We start from the raw sequence: 22,560 nt of genomic DNA, 5'->3' as shown, positions 1-22,560 counted from the left end.
AGCGTCTCATTACATTCCTGGATGACCTCTATGGAAGGGTTGGGCCGTACAACACCGAGCGTCTCATTACATTCCTGGATGACCTCTATGGAAGGGTTGGGCCGTACAACACCGAGCGTCTCATTACATTCCTGGATGACCTCTATGGAAGGGTTGGGCCATACAACACCGAGCGAATTATCTCATTACATTCCTGGATGACCTCATTATGGAAGGGTTGGGCCTCCCACCGAGCGTCTCATTACATTCCTGGATGACCTCTATGGAAGGGTTGGGCCATTCAACACCGAGCGTCTCATTACATTCCTGGATGACCTCTATGGAAGGGTTGGCTCATACAACACCGAGCATCTCATTACATTCCTGGATGACCTCTATGGAAGGGTTGGGCCGTACAACACCGAGCGTCTCATTACATTCCTGGGTGACCTCTATGGAAAGGTTGGGCCATTCAACACCGAGCGTCATTCCCATAGAGGAATTATCTTCCTCCCACCTTACTCTCTATTCCTCATTCCCATAGAGGAATTATGTTCCTCCCACCTTACTCTCTATTCCTCATTCCCATAGAGGAATTATCTTCCTCCCAACTTACTCTCTATTCCTCATTCCCATAGAGGAATTATCTTCCTCCCACCTTACTCTCTATTCCTCATTCCCATAGAGGAATTATCTTCCTCCCACCTTACTCTCTATTATTCATTCCCATAGAGGAATTATTCTCCTCCCACCTTACTCTCTATTCCTCATTCCCATAGAGGAATTATCTTCCTCCCACCTAACTCTCTATTTCTCATTCCCATAGAGGAATTATTCTCCTCCCACTTTACTCTCTATTCCTCATTCCCATAGAGGAATTATCTTCCTCCCACCTTACTCTCTATTCCTCATTCCCATAGAGGAATTATCTTCCTCCCACCTTACTCTCTATTCCTCATTCCCATAGAGGAATTATCTTCCTCCCACCTTACTCTCTATTCCTCATTCCCATAGAGGAATTATCTTCCTCCCACCTTACTCTCTATTCCTCATTCCCATAGAGGAATTATCTTCCTCCCACCTTACTCTCTATTCCTCATTCCCATAGAGGAATTATCTTCCTCCCACCTTACTCTCTATTCCTCAACCCCATAGAGGAATTATCTTCCTCCCACCTTACTCTCTATTCCTCATTCCCATAGAGGAATTATCTTCCTCCCACCTTACTCTCTATTCCTCAACCCCATAGAGGAATTATCTTCCTCCCACCTTACTCTCTATTCCTCAATCCCATAGAGAAATTATTTTCCTCATGGAGGTGGAAGGTTTATGACCACCATCCACATGATCAAATGTCCCTCCTGGTCGCAATAAATGCTGGATGCCTGGACATATCTGCAGAAGATTGCCAGGGATGGACCAGACATGCCAAAAGATTCTTTCCTGGGTGTATGTGCCCAAGATGACATAAGATGTGACGTGGATGTGAACCTGTGGTCAAATGCAGAAGACAGGGTTGACTGGCATTGCTACTGTATCTGTATCGGTAGATGGTGTATATACAAATTATTTTATTTTGGAATCACTCAATGCCATAAAAATGACATAAAACCTATTGAAGCATATTGCATCATGTCTGATTCATTCCTGTAACATAAACTGCAGTGAATTCTAAACAGTAGAGAGGTGTCATTCTTGTTTGGTAAAGACATTTTTAAAATGAAAACATTGGGTAACCTGTTGTTAGTGTTGTTTAGGTCATTGTTTTATGAGTGACAAAGTGTGCTTGTTGGGTGACAACCTTTGCCAGTGCTCTGGAAGAATGAGTTGATTTGAGACCTGTATGAAGTGTTTTGGTCGTTTTAGTGCATTTTGGATGTGAAATGAACTGCTGTGCCAAGGTGAAAGTTTGTTAGGAGAACTGTGTAAAGAGTTTTGAAAAAGGGACCTAAGTATTGAGAAATGGGCGATTGTAAATCACTGTGATTCAAAAGGATCTCTGTGGACCTCATAAAGATTTGTAATTGAATGTTTACACTGTATTACCTTTCGTTGTGGCATAAACACAACCCGTCAAATGTTTTCATCTGATTGTCAAACAGCCACTTCAAAAAGGACTCCTTTACTACGCGATACCTGCTCACGTTCATCCACTAACAACATATTAGTGAATGCACCAATTTGTAAGTCGCTCTGGATAAGAGCGTCTGCTAAATGACTTAAATGTAAATGTAAATATCTCCAGCCTCCAAAACACTGGTGAATGGAACGAGACATCTGTTACACAAAACATCACAAAGTGTCATGACATTTGACGAATGTCATTTAGATCCGAATTTCTGCGTCCGCCGCTGTCCGCACGCCTCTTAGTGTTTTGGAGCGCAGACTACACCACCTGTTTAAAGTCCATTCACTCGTGTGTCATGCCTATGACATCATAATCTAAAGTGATGTAATAGCCTACAGTTTTCTTGACATTTTGTTGTAATTATTGTGATTGGCTCATGTTTTACCGATACGGAGTACCTCTACTATTTATTTTGCCGGGATGCAGTACTAGACAGTAGCGGCCTTACCTTCAACACTGACTCTACTACAGATCACTAAAGCTACATCATCTAGTTTGGTCTTTCTGTGAACCCTGACCTTCTGTTCGTTGAGCAGGAAGTTGGCCAGCTCGTCGGCAGTCAGGTGGTCCTTCCTGTCGCTGTATCCCATGAGCAGCAGATACAGGTCCCGCCGCAGAGACATCATCTTGTAAAACACACTGAACTCCTCAAATGTCAACGTGCCCTGTTGGTCATCCGAGTCCGCTTCCTGTGGGAAAGGGAAGTTATGTCACCATTAGAGAGGGTCTACATTGGTCAGGTGACCCTCTGTTCCAAACTGTGTCTTCACACCTCTTTTGTCTGTAACCATCTGGTATTTAAACACACAGCCATGGTGCCCTAACATGGACCAAACAACTCTAGTAAACATCTGGTATTTAAACACACAGCCATGGTGCCCTAACATGGACCAAACCACTCTAGTAAACATCTGGTATTTAAACACACAGCCATGGTGCCCTAACATGGACCAAACAACTCTAGTAAACATCTGGTATTTAAACACACAGCCATGGTGCCCTAACATGGACCAAACCACTCTAGTAAACATCTGGTATTTAAACACACAGCCATGGTGCCCTAACATGGACCAAACCACTCTAGTAAACATCTGGTATTTAAACACACAGCCATGGTGCCCTAACATGGACCAAACAACTCTAGTTAACATCTGGTATTTAAACACACAGCCATGGTGCCCTAACATGGACCAAACCACTCTAGTAAACATCTGGTATTTAAACACACAGCCATGGTGCCCTAACATGGACCAAACAACTCTAGTAAACATCTGGTATTTAAACACACAGCCATGGTGCCCTAACATGGACCAAACCACTCTAGTAAACATCTGGTACATTCACACACAGCCATGGTGCCCTAACATGGACCAAACAACTCTAGTAAACATCTGGTATTTAAACACACAGCCATGATGCCCTAACATGGACCAAACCACTCTAGTAAACATCTGGTATTTAAACACACAGTCATGGTGCCCTAACATGGACCAAACCACACTAGTAAACATCTGGTACATTCACACACACTAACTAGTAAACATCTGGTATTTAAACACACAGCCATGGTGCCCTAACATGGACCAAACCACTCTAGTAAACATCTGGTATTTAAACACACAGCCATGGTGCCCTAACATGGACCAAACCACTCTAATTAACATCTGGTATTTAAACACACAGCCATGGTGCCCTAACATGGACCAAACCACTCTAATTAACATCTGGTATTTAAACATACAGCCATGGTGCCCTAACATGGACCAAACCACTCTAGTAAACATCTGGTATTTAAACACACAGCCATGGTGCCCTAACATGGACCAAACCACTCTAATAAACATCTGGTACATTCACACACAGCCATGGTGCCCTAACATGGACCAAACCACTCTAATTAACATCTGGTATTTAAACACACAGCCATGGTGCCCTAACATGGACCAAACCACTCTAGTAAACATCTGGTATTTAAACACACAGCCATGGTGCCCTAACATGGACCAAACCACTCTAGTAAACATCTGGTATTTAAACACACAGCCATGGTGCCCTAACATGGACCAAACCACTCTAGTTAACATCTGGTATTTAAACACACAGCCATGGTGCCCTAACATGGACCAAACCACTCTAATTAACATCTGGTATTTAAACACACAGCCATGGTGCCCTAACATGGACCAAACCACTCTAGTTAACATCTGGTATTTAAACACACAGCCATGGTGCCCTAACATGGACCAAACCACTCTAATTAACATCTGGTATTTAAACACACAGCCATGGTGCCCTAACATGGACCAAACCACTCTAATTAACATCTGGTATTTAAACACACAGCCATGGTGCCCTAACATGGACCAAACCACTCTAGTAAACATCTGGTATTTAAACACACAGCCATGGTGCCCTAACATGGACCAAACCACTCTAATTAACATCTGGTATTTAAACACACAGCCATGGTGCCCTAACATGGACCAAACCACTCTAATTAACATCTGGTATTTAAACACACAGCCATGGTGCCCTAACATGGACCAAACCACTCTAATTAACATCTGGTATTTAAACACACAGCCATGGTGCCCTAACATGGACCAAACCACTCTAGTAAACATCTGGTATTTAAACACACAGCCATGGTGCCCTAACATGGACCAAACCACTCTAATTAACATCTGGTATTTAAACACACAGCCATGGTGCCCTAACATGGACCAAACCACTCTAATTAACATCTGGTATTTAAACACACAGCCATGGTGCCCTAACATGGACCAAACCACTCTAGTAAACATCTGGTACATTCACACACAGCCATGGTGCCCTAACATGGACCAAACAACTCTAATTAACATCTGGTATTTAAACACACAGCCATGGTGCCCTAACATGGACCAAACCACTCTAGTAAACATCTGGTATTTAAACACACAGCCATGGTGCCCTAACATGGACCAAACCACTCTAGTAAACATCTGGTATTTAAACACACAGCCATGGTGCCCTAACATGGACCAAACCACTCTAATTAACATCTGGTATTTAAACACACAGCCATGGTCCCCTAACATGGACCAAACAACTCTAATTAACATCTGGTATTTAAACACACAGCCATGGTGCCCTAACATGGACCAAACAACTCTAATTAACATCTGGTATTTAAACACACAGCCATGGTGCCCTAACATGGACCAAACCACTCTAGTAAACATCTGGTATTTAAACACACAGCCATGGTGCCCTAACATGGACCAAACCACTCTAATTAACATCTGGTATTTAAACACACAGCCATGGTGCCCTAACATGGACCAAACCACTCTAGTAAACATCTGGTATTTAAACACACAGCCATGGTGCCCTAACATGGACCAAACCACTCTAATTAACATCTGGTATTTAAACACACAGCCATGGTGCCCTAACATGGACCAAACCACTCTAATTAACATCTGGTACATTCACACACAGCCATGGTGCCCTAACATGGACCAAACCACTCTAATTAACATCTGGTACATTCACACACAGCCATGGTGCCCTAACATGGACCAAACCACTCTAGTAAACATCTGGTATTTAAACACACAGCCATGGTGCCCTAACATGGACCAAACCACTCTAATTAACATCTGGTACATTCACACACAGCCATGGTGCCCTAACATGGACCAAACAACTCCAAGGACATTGTCATGTGAGGACAGAAAAGGCGTTCTGACATTGTCCTTGTTCGGTTTATACAACAATTCACTCCTGGCGGTGCCCTAAAAATAGTCTAAATAAAATAGTGGACTATAAACCAACTGTCTTATCTGACCCTCATGCTCAGCACTCGCAGGCACTTCTGTCATTTAAATCGCATAGGGCTACATCCTAAATGGCTACCTATTCCCTACATAGTGCACTAGTTTCGACCAGAGCCCTATGGGCCCATTATAAACCTGTGAGAGAAAACATTAGCTAAAGCTTTGGATCTTGGTTTGAAGGTGGGATTTGCTTCCAGGTACTAAGTACTACTGTCACAGTTGTCACTCTCTGGCTCGAGAAGACAGAAGACTGATGTTCTCTAAGTCTAACCACTAAACCTTGCCGTAGCCCTATCCTGGATGTAAATAAACACCTCCTAACTGCTCATCAATTGTCAGGTGAGGTTAAGTTAGAACGCATCCCTCCTCTTGTCTCTTGTCAGATAGTGTAGTGACAGATGACATGTATTTCACCTCTGACCCGTGACTGACCTGGAACATGTGTTTGACCTTCCTGCGGGGCAGGTTGACGTTCATCTTGTGCAGTAGCTGGTAGATCTCCTCCATGTTCAACAGACCATCTCCGTTCTTATCAGCCTCCTCAAACGTCTGCTTCATCCACCTACACGAGTTAAGGACACAGCCACGATGATGATGATGATGATGATGATGATGATGATGATGATGATGATGTGGAGTGTGTGTGTGTGTGTGTGTGTGTGTGTGTGTGTGTGTGTGTGTGTGTGTGTGTGTGTGTGTGTGTGTGTGTGTGTGTGTGTGTGTGTGTGTGTGTGTGTGAAGGGTGGGAGGCTTTTCAAAAACACAGCACCATATTTTGTCAGTCGTCAAATCCAGTCAGAACAGAACAACGCTCCAAGGCACACACACACACTGCATTCAGCAGAAATATAAACACACACACACTGCATTCAGCAGACAGAGGAGGAAATGAAAAGAGGGAGAGCACTTTCTTTTTGGGAAGAACGGAAACAAAGCAGAGAAACAAAGAAGATGTCAAAGAAGAGGAACAAAGCAGAGAAACAAAGAAGATGTTAAAGAAGAGGAACAAAGCAGAGAAACAAAGAAGATGTTAAAGAAGAGGAACAAAGCAGAGAAACAAAGAAGATGTTAAAGAAGAGGAACAAAGCAGAGAAACAAAGAAGATGTCAAAGAAGAGGAACAAAGAAGATGTCAAAGAAGAGGAACAAAGCAGAGAAACAAAGAAGATGTCAAAGAAGAGGAACAAAGCAGAGAAACAAAGAAGATGTCAAAGAAGAGGAACAAAGCAGAGAAACAAAGAAGATGTTAAAGAAGAGGAACAAAGCAGAGAAACAAAGAAGATGTTAAAGAAGAGGAACAAAGCAGAGAAACAAAGAAGATGTCAAAGAAGAGGAACAAAGAAGATGTCAAAGAAGAGGAACAAAGCAGAGAAACAAAGAAGATGTCAAAGAAGAGGAACAAAGCAGAGAAACAAAGAAGATGTCAAAGAAGAGGAACAAAGCAGAGAAACAAAGAAGATGTTAAAGAAGAGGAACAAAGCAGAGAAACAAAGAAGATGTTAAAGAAGAGGAACAAAGCAGAGAAACAAAGAAGATGTCAAAGAAGAGGAACAAAGAAGATGTCAAAGAAGAGGAACAAAGCAGAGAAACAAAGAAGATGTCAAAGAAGAGGAACAAAGCAGAGAAACAAAGAAGATGTCAAAGAAGAGGAACAAAGCAGAGAAACAAAGAAGATGTCAAAGAAGAGGAACAAAGCAGAGAAACAAAGAAGATGTCAAAGAAGAGGAACAAAGCAGAGAAACAAAGAAGATGTTAAAGAAGAGGAACAAAGAAGATGTCAAAGAAGAGGAACAAAGCAGAGAAACAAAGAAGATGTTAAAGAAGAGGAACAAAGAAGATGTCAAAAAATATGTCAAAGAAGAGGAACAAAGAAGATGTCAAAGAAGATGTCAAAGAAGAGGAATAAAGCAGAGAAACAAAGAAGATGTCAAAGAAGAGGAACAAAGCAGAGAAACAAAGAAGATGTCAAAGAAGAGGAACAAAGCAGAGAAACAAAGAAGATGTCAAAGAAGAGGAACAAAGCAGAGAAACAAAGAAGATGTCAAAGAAGAGGAACAAAGCAGAGAAACAAAGAAGATGTCAAAGAAGAGGAACAAAGCAGAGAAACAAAGAAGATGTCAAAGAAGAGGAACAAAGAAGATGTCAAAGAAGAGGAACAAAGCAGAGGAACAAAGAAGATGTCAAATAAGAGGAACAAAGAAGATGTCAAAAAAATATGTCAAAGAAGATGTCAAAGAAGATGTCAAATAAGATGTCAAAGAAGAGGAATAAAGCAGAGAAACAAAGAAGATGTCAAAGAAGATGTCAAAGAAGATGTCAAATAAGATGTCAAAGAAGAGGAATAAAGCAGAGAAACAAAGAAGATGTCAAAGAAGATGTCAAAGAAGAGGAATAAAGCAGAGAAACAAAGAAGATGTCAAAGAAGAGGAACAAAGCAGAGAAACAAAGAAGATGTTAAAATTAAGATTTAGATGCACTATTGTAAAGTGACTGTTCTACTGGATGTCATAAGGTGAATGCACCAATTTGTAAGTCGCTCTGGATAAGAGCGTCTGCTAAATGACTTAAATGTAAATGTTAAAGAAGAGGAACAAAGCAGAGAAACAAAGAAGATGTTAAAGAAGAGGAACAAAGAAGATGTCAAAGAAGATGTCAAAGAAGAGGAATAAAGCAGAGAAACAAAGAAGATGTCAAAGAAGAGGAACAAAGCAGAGAAACAAAGAAGATGTCAAAGAAGAGGAACAAAGCAGAGAAACAAAGAAGATGTCAAAGAAGAGGAACAAAGCAGAGAAACAAAGAAGATGTCAAAGAAGAGGAACAAAGCAGAGAAACAAAGAAGATGTTAAAGAAGAGGAACAAAGCAGAGAAACAAAGAAGATGTCAAAGAAGAGGAACAAAGAAGATGTCAAAGAAGATGTCAAAGAAGATGTCAAAGAAGAGGAATAAAGCAGAGAAACAAAGAAGATGTCAAAGAAGAGGAACAAAGCAGAGAAACAAAGAAGATGTCAAAGAAGAGGAACAAAGCAGAGAAACAAAGAAGATGTCAAAGAAGAGGAACAAAGCAGAGAAACAAAGAAGATGTCAAAGAAGAGGAACAAAGCAGAGAAACAAAGAAGATGTCAAAGAAGAGGAACAAAGCAGAGAAACAAAGAAGATGTTAAAGAAGAGGAACAAAGCAGAGAAACAAAGAAGATGTTAAAGAAGAGGAACAAAGCAGAGGAACAAAGAAGATGTCAAATAAGAGGAACAAAGAAGATGTCAAAAAAGATGTCAAAGAAGATGTCAAATAAGAGGAATAAAGCAGAGAAACAAAGAAGATGTCAAAGAAGATGTCAAAGAAGAGGAATAAAGCAGAGAAACAAAGAAGATGTCAAAGAAGAGGAACAAAGCAGAGAAACAAAGAAGATGTCAAAGAAGAGGAACAAAGCAGAGAAACAAAGAAGATGTCAAAGAAGAGGAACAAAGCAGAGAAACAAAGAAGATGTCAAAGAAGAGGAACAAAGCAGAGAAACAAAGAAGATGTTAAAGAAGAGGAACAAAGCAGAGAAACAAAGAAGATGTTAAAGAAGAGGAACAAAGCAGATGTCAAAGAAGAGGAAGAAAGAAGATGTCAAAGAAGAGGAAGAAAGAAGATATTGAAGAAGATGAATTTTACCTTTATTTAACTAGGCAAGTCAGTTAAGAACAAATTCTTATTTTCAAAGACGGCCTAGGAACAGTAGGGTTAACTGCCTGTTCAGGGGCAGAACGACAGATTTGTACCTTGTCAGCTCGGGGATTAGAACTTGCAACCTTCCAGTTACTAGTCCAACGCTCTAACCGCTAGGCTACCCTGCCACCCCAAAGATGTCAAAGAAGAGGAACAAGGAAGATGTCAAAGAAGAGGAACAAAGAAGAGGAACAAAGAAGATGTCAAAGAATAGGAACAAAGAAGATGTCAAAGAAGAGGAACAAAGAAGAGGAACAAAGAAGATGTCAAAGAAGATGTCAAAGAAGAGAATAAAAGTGTGTCAGCCACTCAACAGATTGAACAATACTGGTTAGGCGTAAGGTAGGGACAGCAGGGTATGCGGAGTAATAAGGATATGTGTGTGTGCATGAGCGTGTTAGTCTTAAAAGGATATTGGTCATGTGTCCGTTGTCGTTTGGCCAGTGAGTCCTCGTCACTGATGCCAGCCATCAGATATTGTAGTCCTGTCACCCAGGTCCGAGCCTCCTCAGTGTTAGAGGTCACCAGGTCCAGGGACTCCATGTGGTTGCCATGATAAACGGTGAAACAGCAGGCCGGGTCGAAACTGTTCTCCGCATGGCGGTGGAAGATGTCTGACTGACGGCCCTCCGTCACCTTGTACAGCGAATCAATAGTGACTGTAAGAGAAAGAGGGCGGGACCAGAAGAGAGAGAGAGAATCATTTAGAGTTAGGAGACAGAGCAAGAATCGGAATATTCCATAGCACTGAGATATCTTGGGAATACATTAAGTAGCTTTCCTTTGGATGAAAACGTACAAAAGTCTGTTAGGAGACCAACAAGTAAAGCTTTTGATAACTGCTAGGGCGATGATAGTTTCCTCCCTTCTTAAATAATGAATGAAGACATCAATGAGGAGAAGTTAGAGATAAACACGTAACCAGACAGACACTGCAGGCCAATTAACTGACTGGCATATCCTGACTTCACAGCAGCACTACTGTAGTCAACAACATGGCTTCTGTTTGACTCTGATACTTAGCCAGGACACACCCTCTAGACAATGTCAGGACACACACACACAGAGAGAGAGAGAGAGAGAGAGAGAGAGAGAGAGAGAGAGAGAGAGAGAGAGAGAGAGAGAGAGAGAGAGAGAGAGAGAGAGAGAGAGAGAGAGAGAGAGAGAGAGAGAGAGAGAGAGAGAGAGAGAGAGAGAGAAAGAGAGAGAGAGAGAAAGAGAGAGAGAAAGGGTGAGAGAGAGAGAGACAGAGAAGAGGAGTACACCACACATGATGACTGAGATAGATAGATAGATAGATAGATAGATAGATAGATAGATAGATAGATAGATAGATAGATAGAGATAGAGATAGATAGATAGATAGATAGATAGATAGATAGATAGATAGATAGATAGATAGATAGATAGATAGTTGTAGAACCCATTGCCCTTTATGGATGTGAGGAATGGGGTCCACTCACCAACAAATAATTCACAAAATGGGACAAACACCAAATTGACTCCGCATGCAGAATTCTGCAACAGTATCTTCTGTGTACAACGTGAAAGACCAAATAATGCATGCAGAGCAGAATTAGGCCGATACCTGCTAATTATCAAAATCCGGAAAAGAGACGTTAAATTCTACAACCACCGAAAAGGAAGTCATTCCCAAACCTTCCATAATAAATCCATCACCTACAGAGAGATGACACAACAGTGGTGGGCTTGATTACCAACAACAACGAAACATCCTACAGGGAGGAGGTGAGGGCCCTCGGAGTCTGGTGTCAGGAAAATAACCACTCACTCAATGTCAACAAAACAAAGGAGATGATTGTGAACTTCAGGAAACAGCAGTGGGAGCACCCCCCTTTCCACATCGAAGGGGCAGTAGTGCAGTAGGTGGAAAGTTTAAGTTCCTCGGCGTACACATCACAGAAAAACTGAAATGGTCCACCCACACAGACAACTTGGTGAAGAGGAGGCTAAAGAAATGTGTCATGTCACCTAAAACCCTCACAAACTTCTACAGATGCACAATTGAGAGCATCCTGTCGGGCTGTATCACCGCCTGGTACGGAAACTGCTCCGCCCATAACCGTAAGGCTCTCCAGAGGGTAGTGCGGTCTGTACAACGCATCACCGAGCAAACCGGCAAACTACCTGCCCTCCATGACACCTACAGCACCCAATGTCACAGGAAGGTCAAAAGGATCATCAAGGACAACAACCACACGAGCCACTGCCTGTTCACTCCGCTATCATCCAGAAGGTGAGGTCAGTACAGGTGCATCAAAGCTGTGACCGTTTGAGACTGAAAAACAGCTTTTATCTCAAGGCCATCAGACTGTAAAATAACCATCACTAACATAGAGAGGCTGATGCCAACATACAGACTCAAATCACTGGCCACTTTAATAAATGGATTTAACAATGGTATCTCTAGTCACTTTAAATAATGCCACTTTAATAATGTTTACATATCCAACTCTCTCATACGTATATACTGTATTTCATACCATCTATTACATCTTGCCTATGCCATCGCTCATCCATATTTAAAGATGTACATATTCTTATTTCATCCCCTTACATTGTGTGTATAAGGTAGTCGTTGTGAATTTGTTAGGATTACTTGTTAGATATTACTGCACTGTCGGAACTAGAAGCACAAGCATTTCGCTACACTCACACTAACATCTGCTAACCATGTGTATGTGACCAATAAAATTTGATTTGATTTGAATTGTCTATATTGCTCTGATGTTGCCTAATTGTTGTGTATCTGTTATGGGAAGAGATAGCAGTTACGTGTGAGAGATGGCGTGTAGGAATCAGTAAAGTGTGTGTACTCACTCTTGGCCTTCTCGCTCTTGCGTGAGGGTCTCCATCGGATGCATGAGCGATGTTCGTCCAGGTAGAACAGTCTCACCAGCCCCTTGGAACCAGCCTTCAACTTCACCATCTGGGTCCCCGACTGCATGGCACTCATACATCGCTCCACTGCAGAGAGACAGAGACGCAAACACAGACGTCAATAGCGCACCATGACAAAAAAAAAACACTGAAGAGTCATTAATACTGCTAGAAGATTCTGATCTGGGCTGATCTGGGATGATCTGGGCTGAACTGGGATGATGAATCAGGATGGGAAACAGAGATGAGGCTGACAAAACAAAGGGCGAGTTCACCTAGTTCCTCACAACCAGGTCTAGTTCATCTATTTCCTCACCTAGTTCCTCACAACCAGGTCTAGTTCACCTTCTTCCTCACAGCCAGGTCTAGTGCACCTAGTTCCTCACAGCCAGGTCTAGTTCACCTAGTTCCTCACAGCCAGGTCTAGTGCACCTAGTTCCTCACAGCCAGGTCTAGTGCACCTAGTTCCTCACAGCCAGGTCTAGTGCACCTAGTTCCTCACAGCCAGGTCTAGTTCACCTTCTTCCTCACAGCCAGGTCTAGTGCACCTAGTTCCTCACAGCCAGGTCTAGTGCACCTAGTTCCTCACAGCCAGGTCTAGTTCACCTAGTTCCTCACCTAATCCTCACAACCAGATCTAGTTCACCTATTTCCTCACCTAGTTCCTCACAGCCAGGTCTAGTTCACCTAGTTCCTTACATACTTCCTCACAACCAGGTCTAGTTCACCTAGTTCCTCACAACCAGGTCTAGTTCACCTAGTTCCTCACAACCAGGTCTAGTTCACCTAGTTCCTCACAACCAGGTCAAGTTCACCTAGTTCCTCACTACCAGGTCTAGTTCACCTAGTTCCTCACCTAATCCTCACAACCAGATCGAGTTCACCTAGTTCCTCACAGCCAGGTCTAGTTCACCTAGTTCCTCACAGCCAGGTCTAGTTCACCTAGTTCCTCAAATAGTTCCTCACAACCAGGTCTAGTTCACCTAGTTCCTCACAACCAGGTCAAGTTCACCTAGTTCCTCAAATAGTTCCTCACAACCAGGTCTAGTTCACCTAGTTCCTCACAACCAGGTCAAGTTCACCTAGTTCATCACAACCAGGTCTAGTTCACCTAGTTCCTCACAACCAGGTCAAGTTCACCTAGTTCCTCACAACCAGGTCTAGTTCACCTAGTTCCTCACAACCAGGTCAAGTTCACCTAGTTCCTCACAACCAGGTCTAGTTCACCTAGTTCCTCACCTAGTTCCTCAAAACCAGATCGAGTTCACCTAGTTCCTCACAGCCAGGTCTAGTTCACCTAGTTCCTCACAGCCAGGTCTAGTTCACCTAGTTCCTTACATACTTCCTCACAACCAGGTCTAGTTCACCTAGTTCCTCACAGCCAGGTCTAGTTCACCTAGTTCCTCACAACCAGGTCTAGTTCACCTAGTTCCTCACAACCAGGTCTAGTTCACCTAGTTCCTCAAATAGTTCCTCACAACCAGGTCTAGTTCACCTAGTTCCTCACAACCAGGTCAAGTTCACCTAGTTCCTCACAACCAGGTCTAGTTCGCCTAGTTCCTCACCTAGTTCCTCACAACCAGGTATAGTTCACCTAGTTCCTCACAACCAGGTCTAGTTCACCTAGTTCCTCACAACCAGGTCTAGTTCACCTAGTTCCTCACAACCAGAGCTATTTCACCTAGTTCCTCACCTAGTTCCTCACAGCCAGGTCTAATTCACCTAGTTCCTCACAACCAGGTCAAGTTCACCTAGTTCCTCACCTAGTTCCTCACAGCCAGAGCTAGTTCACCTAGTTTCTCACAACCAGGTCTAGTTCACCTAGTTCCTCACAACCAGGTCGAGTTCAGCTAGCTCCTCACAACCAGTTCAGAGAGAGAGAGAGAGAGAGAGAGAGAGAGAGAGAGAGAGAGAGAGAGAGAGAGAGAGAGAGAGAGAGAGAGAGAGAGAGAGAGAGAGAGAGAGAGCTGTGACTATGTACAGACTCAGTGAACACAGCCTTGCTATTGAGAAAGGACGGCGTAGGCAGACATGGCTCTCAAGAGAAGACAGGCTATGTGCACACTGCCCTCAATATGAGGTGGAAACTGAGCTGCACTTCCTAACCTCTGGCCCAATGTATGAACATATTAGAGATACATTTTTCCCTCAGATTACACAGATCCACAAAGAATTCAAAAACAAACCCGATTTTGATAAACTCCCATATCTACTGGGTGAAATACCACAGTGTGCCATCACAGCAGCAAGATTTGTGACCTGTTACCACAAGAAGAGGTCAACAAGTGAAGAACAAACACCATTGTAAATACAACCCATATTTATGCTTATTTATTTTCCCTTGTGTACTTATATTTATGCTTATTTATTTTCCCTTGTGTACTTTAACCATTTGTGCATTGTTACAACACTGTATATATATATATATATATATATATATATATATATATATATATATATAATATGACATTTGTAATATCTTTATTGTTTTGAAACTTCTGTATGTGTAATGTTTACTGTTAATTTGTATTGTTTATTTCACTTTTCTCACATGCTTTGGCAATGTTAACATATGTTTCCCATGCCAATAAAGCCCCTTGAATTGAATTGAATTGAGAGAGAGAGAGAGAGAGAGAGAGAGAGAGAGAGAGAGAGAGAGAGAGAGAGAGAGAGAGAGAGAGAGAGAGAGAGAGAGAGAGAGAGAGAGAGAGAGAGAGAGAGAGAGAGAGAGAGAGACTGGGGATCAACACATAAATCTGATGCAACATTACTGTATTTTTCAGTAATCCACAACATCACTGTATTATTGAGTAATAACCACAAATATGATCTCAGCATGATCAGACATTGACAGGGATCAGACACACACACAAACACACAAAAACGAACACACGCTCACAAACACACACACACACACACACACACAGCCTCAACCGAGCGATCTGACATGGCAAGATGCCAAAAGAGTCAACTCCAAGTCAAGTAGGAGTAATTAAATTGGAGAAGGTTTTGCGTTGGTTGAGACAGTATAACAAGGAGTGAGCCATTAAAAACTCTTACGAATGGTTAATTCCCCTCTACGACCTACTGCAGTGCTCTGACAACATTCCTATTCACATGGCAAAAAAAACACTCAAGAGAGAGAAACACACATACACACAAACTCACGCACAAACACACACACACACACACACAAACCATGCATATGAAATGAACCTTTATTTTGTGATTGATTCCCCGTTAGAGAAGAGAGACCAGGAAACACATTATACACCCACTCTGTATATCAGAGACAGCCCACTGTAGTCCACACTACTGATCTAGTGTGGTAGAGACAGTCCACTGTAGTCCACACTACTGATCTAGTGTGGTAGAGACAGCCCACTGTAGTCCACACTACTGATCTAGTGTGGTAGAGACAGTCCACTGTAGTCCACACTACTGATCTAGTGTGGTAGAGACAGCCCACTGTAGTCCACACTACTGATCTAGTGTGGTAGAGACAGTCCACTGTAGTCCACACTACTGATCTAGTGTGGTAGAGACAGTCCACTGTAGTCCACACTACTGATCTAGTGTGGTAGAGACAGCCCACTGTAGTCCACACTACTGATCTAGTGTGGTAGAGACAGTCCACTGTAGTCGTAGAGACAGTCCATTGTAGTCCACACTACTGATCTAGTATGTGTGGTAGAGACAGTCCACTGTAGTCCACACTACTGATCTAGTGTGGTAGAGACAGTCCACTGTAGTCCACACTACTGATCTAGTGTGGTAGAGACAGTCCACTGTAGTCCACACTACTGATCTAGTGTGGTAGAGACAGCCCACTGTAGTCCACACTACTGATCTAGTGTGGTAGAGACAGTCCACTGTAGTCCACACTACTGATCTAGTGTGGTAGAGACAGTCCACTGTAGTCCACACTACTGATCTAGTGTGGTAGAGACAGCCCACTGTAGTCCACACTACTGATCTAGTGTGGTAGAGACAGTCCACTGTAGTCCACACTACTGATCTCGTGTGGTAGAGACAGTCCACTGTAGTCCACACTACTGATCTAGTGTGTGTGGTAGAGAAAGTCCACTGTAGTCCACACTACTGATCTAGTGTGGTAGAGACAGTCCACTGTAGTCCACACTACTGATCTAGTGTGGTAGAGACAGCCCACTGTAGTCCACACTACTGATCTAGTGTGGTAGAGACAGTCCACTGTAGTCCACACTACTGATCTAGTGTGGTAGAGACAGTCCACTGTAGTCCACACTACTGATCTAGTGTGGTAGAGACAGCCCACTGTAGTCCACACTACTGATCTAGTGTGGTAGAGACAGTCCACTGTAGTCCACACTACTGATCTAGTGTGGTAGAGACAGTCCACTGTAGTCCACACTACTGATCTAGTGTGGTAGAGACAGTCCACTGTAGTCCACACTACTGATCTAGTGTGGTAGAGACAGTCCACACTACTGATCTAGTGTGGTAGAGACAGTCCACTGTAGTCCACACTACTGATCTAGTGTGGTAGAGACAGTCCACTGTAGTCCACACTACTGATCTAGTGTGGTAGAGACAGTCCACTGTAGTCCACACTACTGATCTAGTGTGACAGAGACAGCCCACTGTAGTCCACACTACTGATCTAGTGTGGTAGAGACAGCCCACTGTAGTCCACACTACTGATCTAGTGTGTGTGGTAGAGACAGTCCACTGTAGTCCACACTACTGATCTAGTGTGGTAGAGACAGTCCATTGTAGTCCACACTACTGATCTAGTGTGGTAGAGACAGCCCACTGTAGTCCACACTACTGATCTAGTGTGGTAGAGACAGTCCACTGTAGTCCACACTACTGATCTAGTGTGGTAGAGACAGTCCACTGTAGTCCACACTACTGATCTAGTGTGGTAGAGACAGTCCACTGTAGTCCACACTACTGATCTAGTGTGGTAGAGACAGTCCACTGTAGTCCACACTACTGGTCTAGTGTGACAGAGACAGCCCACTGTAGTCCACACTACTGATCTAGTGTGACAGAGACAGTCCACTGTAGTCCACAACTACTGATCTAGTGTGGTAGAGACAGTCCACTGTAGTCCACACTACTGATCTAGTGTGGTAGAGACAGTCCACTGTAGTCCACACTACTGATCTAGTGTAACAGAGACAGTCCACTGTAGTCCACACTACTGATCTAGTGTGGTAGAGACAGCCCACTGTAGTCCACACTACTGATCTAGTGTAACAGAGACAGTCCACTGTAGTCCACACTACTGATCTAGTGTGGTAGAGACAGTCCATTGTAGTCCACACTACTGATCTAGTGTGGTAGAGACAGCCCACTGTAGTCCACACTACTGATCTAGTGTAACAGAGACAGTCCACTGTAGTCCACACTACTGATCTAGTGTGGTAGAGACAGTCCATTGTAGTCCACACTACTGGTCTAGTGTGGTAGAGACAGTCCACTGTAGTCCACACTACTGGTCTAGTGTGGTAGAGACAGTCCACTGTAGTCCACACTACTGATCTAGTGTGGTAGAGACAGTCCATTGTAGTCCACACTACTGATCTAGTGTGTGTGGTAGAGACAGTCCACTGTAGTCCACACTACTGATCTAGTGTAACATAGACAGTCCACTGTAGTCCACACTACTGATCTAGTGTGGTAGAGACAGACAGTCCACACTACTGATCTAGTGTGGTAGAGACAGTCCACACTACTGAACTAGTGTGGTGACAGAGACAGTCGACTGTAGTCCACACGACTGATCTAGTGTGGTAGAGACAGTCCACTGTAGACCACACTACTGAACCAGTGTGGTAGGGCAGTCCACTGTAGTCCACACTACTGAATCTAGTGTGGTAGAGACAGTCCACTGTAGTCCACACTACTGAACCAGTGTGGTAGGAACAGTCCACACTAATGATCTAGTGTGGTAGAGAGTCCACAGTCCACACTACTGATCTAGTGTGGTCCACTGGAACTAGTCCACACACTGTAGTCCACAATGAACTAGTGTGGTAGAGACAGTCCACACTACTGATCTAGTGTGGTAGAGACAGTCCACACTACTGAACTAGTGTGACAGAGACAGTCGACTGTAGTCCACACGACTGATCTAGTGTGGTAGAGACAGTCCACTGTAGACCACACTACTGAACCAGTGTGGTAGAGACAGTCCACTGTAGTCCACACTACTGAACTAGTGTGGTAGAGACAGTCCACTGTCAGTCCACACTACTGAACCAGTGTGGTAGACAGAACAGTCCACACTAATGAACTAGTGTGGTAGAGACAGTCCACACTACTGATCTAGTGTGGTAGAGACAGAACAGTCCACACTACTGAACTAGTGTGGTAGAGACAGTCCACTGTAGTCCACACTACTGAGCCAGTGTGGTAGAGACAGTCCACACTACTGAACTAGTGTGGTAGAGACAGTCCACTGTAGTCCACACTACTGAGCCAGTGTGGTAGAGACAGTCCACACTACTGAACTAGTGTGGTAGAGACAGTCCACTGTAGTCCACCCTACTGAGCCAGTGTGGTAGAGACAGTCCACACTACTGAATAGCTCACTAGTGTGGTAGAGACAGTCCACTGTAGTCCACACTACTGAACTAGTGTGGTAGAGACAGTCCACTGTAGTCCACACTACTGAGCCAGTGTGGTAGAGACAGTCCACACTACTGAACTAGTGTGGTAGAGACAGTCCACTGTAGTCCACACTACTGATCTAGTGTGGTAGAGACAGTCCACTGTAGTCCACACTACTGAGCCAGTGTGGTAGAGAGACAGTCCACACTACTGAACTAGTGTGGTAGAGACAGTCCACTGTAGTCCACCCTACTGAGCCAGTGTGGTAGAGACAGTCCACACTAATGAACTAGTGTGGTAGAGACAGTCCACTGTAGTCCACACTACTGAGCCAGTGTGGTAGAGACAGTCCACACTACTGATCTAGTGTGGTAGAGACAGTCCATTGTAGTCCACACTACTGAACTAGTGTGGTAGAGACAGTCCACTGTAGTCCACCCTACTGAGCCAGTGTGGTAGAGACAGTCCACACGACTGATCTAGTGTGACAGAGATCCATTTACAGCTTCACTGATGTCAGCAGAAGAACAGGAACCAAACCCACTAAAACATTCTGGGATGTAATAATCCCATTACTGGGTTACCTTTACCGCTCTCGTTCTGGTGTGTGTGTGTATGATTTGTGTGTGTGTGTGTGTGCATTTGTGCTCTCACAAACACTCTCACACACAATCTCACACACAGTCTCACAAACACACTCTCACACACACACACACACACACACACACACACACACACACACACACACACACACACACACACACACACACACACACACACACACACACACACACACACACACAAACGTGTCAGTTACTATAACATCTTCAAAGTGCACATCGGAATCACGTAAGAAAGATGCATCCTGGAGTTGCATGTTCTGTTAAAATGAATAACCATAATGTAAATGTGATTTCTGTCATTCTGAGCACCGTGGGTGGATGCCCTAATCTGGTTAAGCACCCAATGCATATTCCTAATGGAAACCCTGACAAACACACACACTCTCCAGTGGATAACATTCTCCACATACACTCCCGAGTAGTTAACATTCTCCACATACACTCCACAGTGGATAACATTCTCCACATACACTCTCCAGTGGATAACATTCTCCACATACACTCCACAGTGGATAACATTCTCCACATACACTCCCCAGTGGATAACATTCTCCACATACACTCCACAGTGGATAACATTCTCCACATACACTCCACAGTGGATAACATTCTCCACATACACTCCCAGTGGATAACATTCTCCACATACACTCCACAGTGGATAACATTCTCCACATACACTCCACAGTGGATAACATTCTCCACATACACTCCCGAGTAGTTAACATTCTCCACATACACTCCACAGTGGATAACATTCTCCACATACACTCCACAGTGGATAACATTCTCCACATACACTCCACAGTGGATAACATTCTCCACATACACTCCACAGTAGATAACATTCTCCACATACACTCCACAGTGGATAACATTCTCCACATACACTCCCGAGTAGTTAACATTCTCCACATACACTCCCGAGTAGATAACATTCTCCACATACACTCCCGAGTAGATAACATTCTCCACATACACTCCCGAGTAGATAACATTCTCCACATACACTCCCGAGTAGATAACATTCTCCACATACACTCCCGAGTAGATAACATTCTCCACATACACTCCGAGTAGTTACACGAGTAGATTTTCCACATACACTACACTCCCAGTGGATAACATTCTCCACATACACTCCACAGTGGATAACATTCTCCACATACACTCCACAGTGGATAACATTCTCCACATACACTCCCGAGTAGATAACATTCTCCACATACACTCCCGAGTAGATAACATTCTCCACATACACTCCCGAGTAGATAACATTCTCCACATACACTCCACGGTGGATAACATTCTCCACATACACTCCACAGTGGATAACATTCTCCACATACACTCCACGGTGGATAACATTCTCCACATACACTCCACAGTGGATAACATTCTCCACATACACTCCACAGTGGATAACATTCTCCACATACACTCCACGGTGGATAACATTCTCCACATACACTCCACAGTGGATAACATTCTCCACATACACTCCACAGTGGATAACATTCTCCACATACACTCCACAGTGGATAACATTCTCCACATACACTCCACGGTGGATAACATTCCCCACATACACTCCCCAGTCTATATTCTCCATTCATTTCAGACATGGCAGACATGGCATCTACCAGATCTCGATCTCGTTTAACCACACCCCCTCCTCTAACCACCCCCCTCCTCTAACCACACCCCCCTCCTCTAACCCACCCCCTCCTCTAACCACCCCAGTCCTCTAACCACCCCAGTCCTCTAACCACACCCCCTGAACTAACCACACCTCCCTGAACTAACCACCCCCCTCCAGTAACCACCCCCTCCTCTAACCACACCCCTCATCTAACCACAACCCTCATCTTACAAAACACACCCCCTCGTCTAACCACACCCCTTCTCTAACCACCCCCCTCCTCCACTGTTACTCCTATCCCCACCACTCAGTCACTGTTACTGCTATCCCCATGACTCAGTCACTGTTACTGCTATCCCCAGGACTCAGTCACTGTTACTGCTATCCCCATGACTCAGTCACTGTTACTGCTATCCCCATGACTCAGTCACTGTTACTGCTATCCCCATGACTCAGTCACTGTTACTGCTATCCCCAGGACTCAGTCACTGTTACTGCTATCCCCATGACTCAGTCACTGTTACTGCTATCCCCATGACTCAGTCACTGTTACTGCTATCCCCAGGACTCAGTCACTGTTACTGCTATCCCCAGGACTCAGTCACTGTTACTCCTATCCCCAGGACTCAGTCACTGTTACTCCTATCCCCAGGACTCAGTCACTGTTACTGCTATCCCCAGGACTCAGTCACTGTTACTGCTATCCCCAGGACTCAGTCACTGTTACTGCTATCCCCAGGACTCAGTCACTGTTACTGCTATCCCCAGGACTCAGTCACTGTTACTGCTATCCCCAGGACTCAGTCACTGTTACTGCTATCCCCTTTACCAGACAGGAACCGGGGGAGGAATACCAACAATGAGACAATTGACTATTTCACCCCAGTGAATACTGACAAAGCTGAATACCAATCATTGTGTGTGTGTGTGTGTGTGTGTGTGTGTGTGTGTGTGTGTGTGTGTGTGTGTGTGTGTGTGTGTGTGTGTGTGTGTGTGTGTGTGTGTGTGTGTGTGTGTGTGTGTGTGTGTGTGCGTGTGTGCGTGCGTGCGTGCGTGCGTGCGTGCGTGCGTGGACCCTGGTCATCTCTGTCGGCATATACAAAAGAGTTCAGATCAAAGCTGTGTTGTATCACTGAGGCCCAGGCCAATCAAACACTG

General features: G+C 43.9%; 1 protein-coding gene across 1 annotated transcript in view; it reads right to left on the bottom strand.

Moving 5' to 3' along the window:
* LOC118379657 (1-phosphatidylinositol 4,5-bisphosphate phosphodiesterase eta-1-like) overlaps nt 1-22,560 on the bottom strand; it is a 182,999-nt gene that overhangs the window by 77,730 nt on the left and 82,709 nt on the right. The window contains exons 3-6 of the mRNA XM_052468514.1: nt 12,478-12,624; nt 10,052-10,295; nt 6,361-6,490; nt 2,626-2,796 (exon numbers count right to left, since the gene is read on the bottom strand). Coding sequence (XP_052324474.1) covers nt 2,626-2,796; nt 6,361-6,490; nt 10,052-10,295; nt 12,478-12,624 — 692 coding nt within the window. The remainder of the gene's footprint in view (nt 1-2,625; nt 2,797-6,360; nt 6,491-10,051; nt 10,296-12,477; nt 12,625-22,560) is intronic.

Source organism: Oncorhynchus keta, chromosome 18 (assembly GCF_023373465.1).
Source record: "Oncorhynchus keta strain PuntledgeMale-10-30-2019 chromosome 18, Oket_V2, whole genome shotgun sequence".
NCBI lineage: Eukaryota > Metazoa > Chordata > Actinopteri > Salmoniformes > Salmonidae > Oncorhynchus > Oncorhynchus keta.
This window is presented reverse-complemented; position numbering and strand designations above follow the sequence as displayed.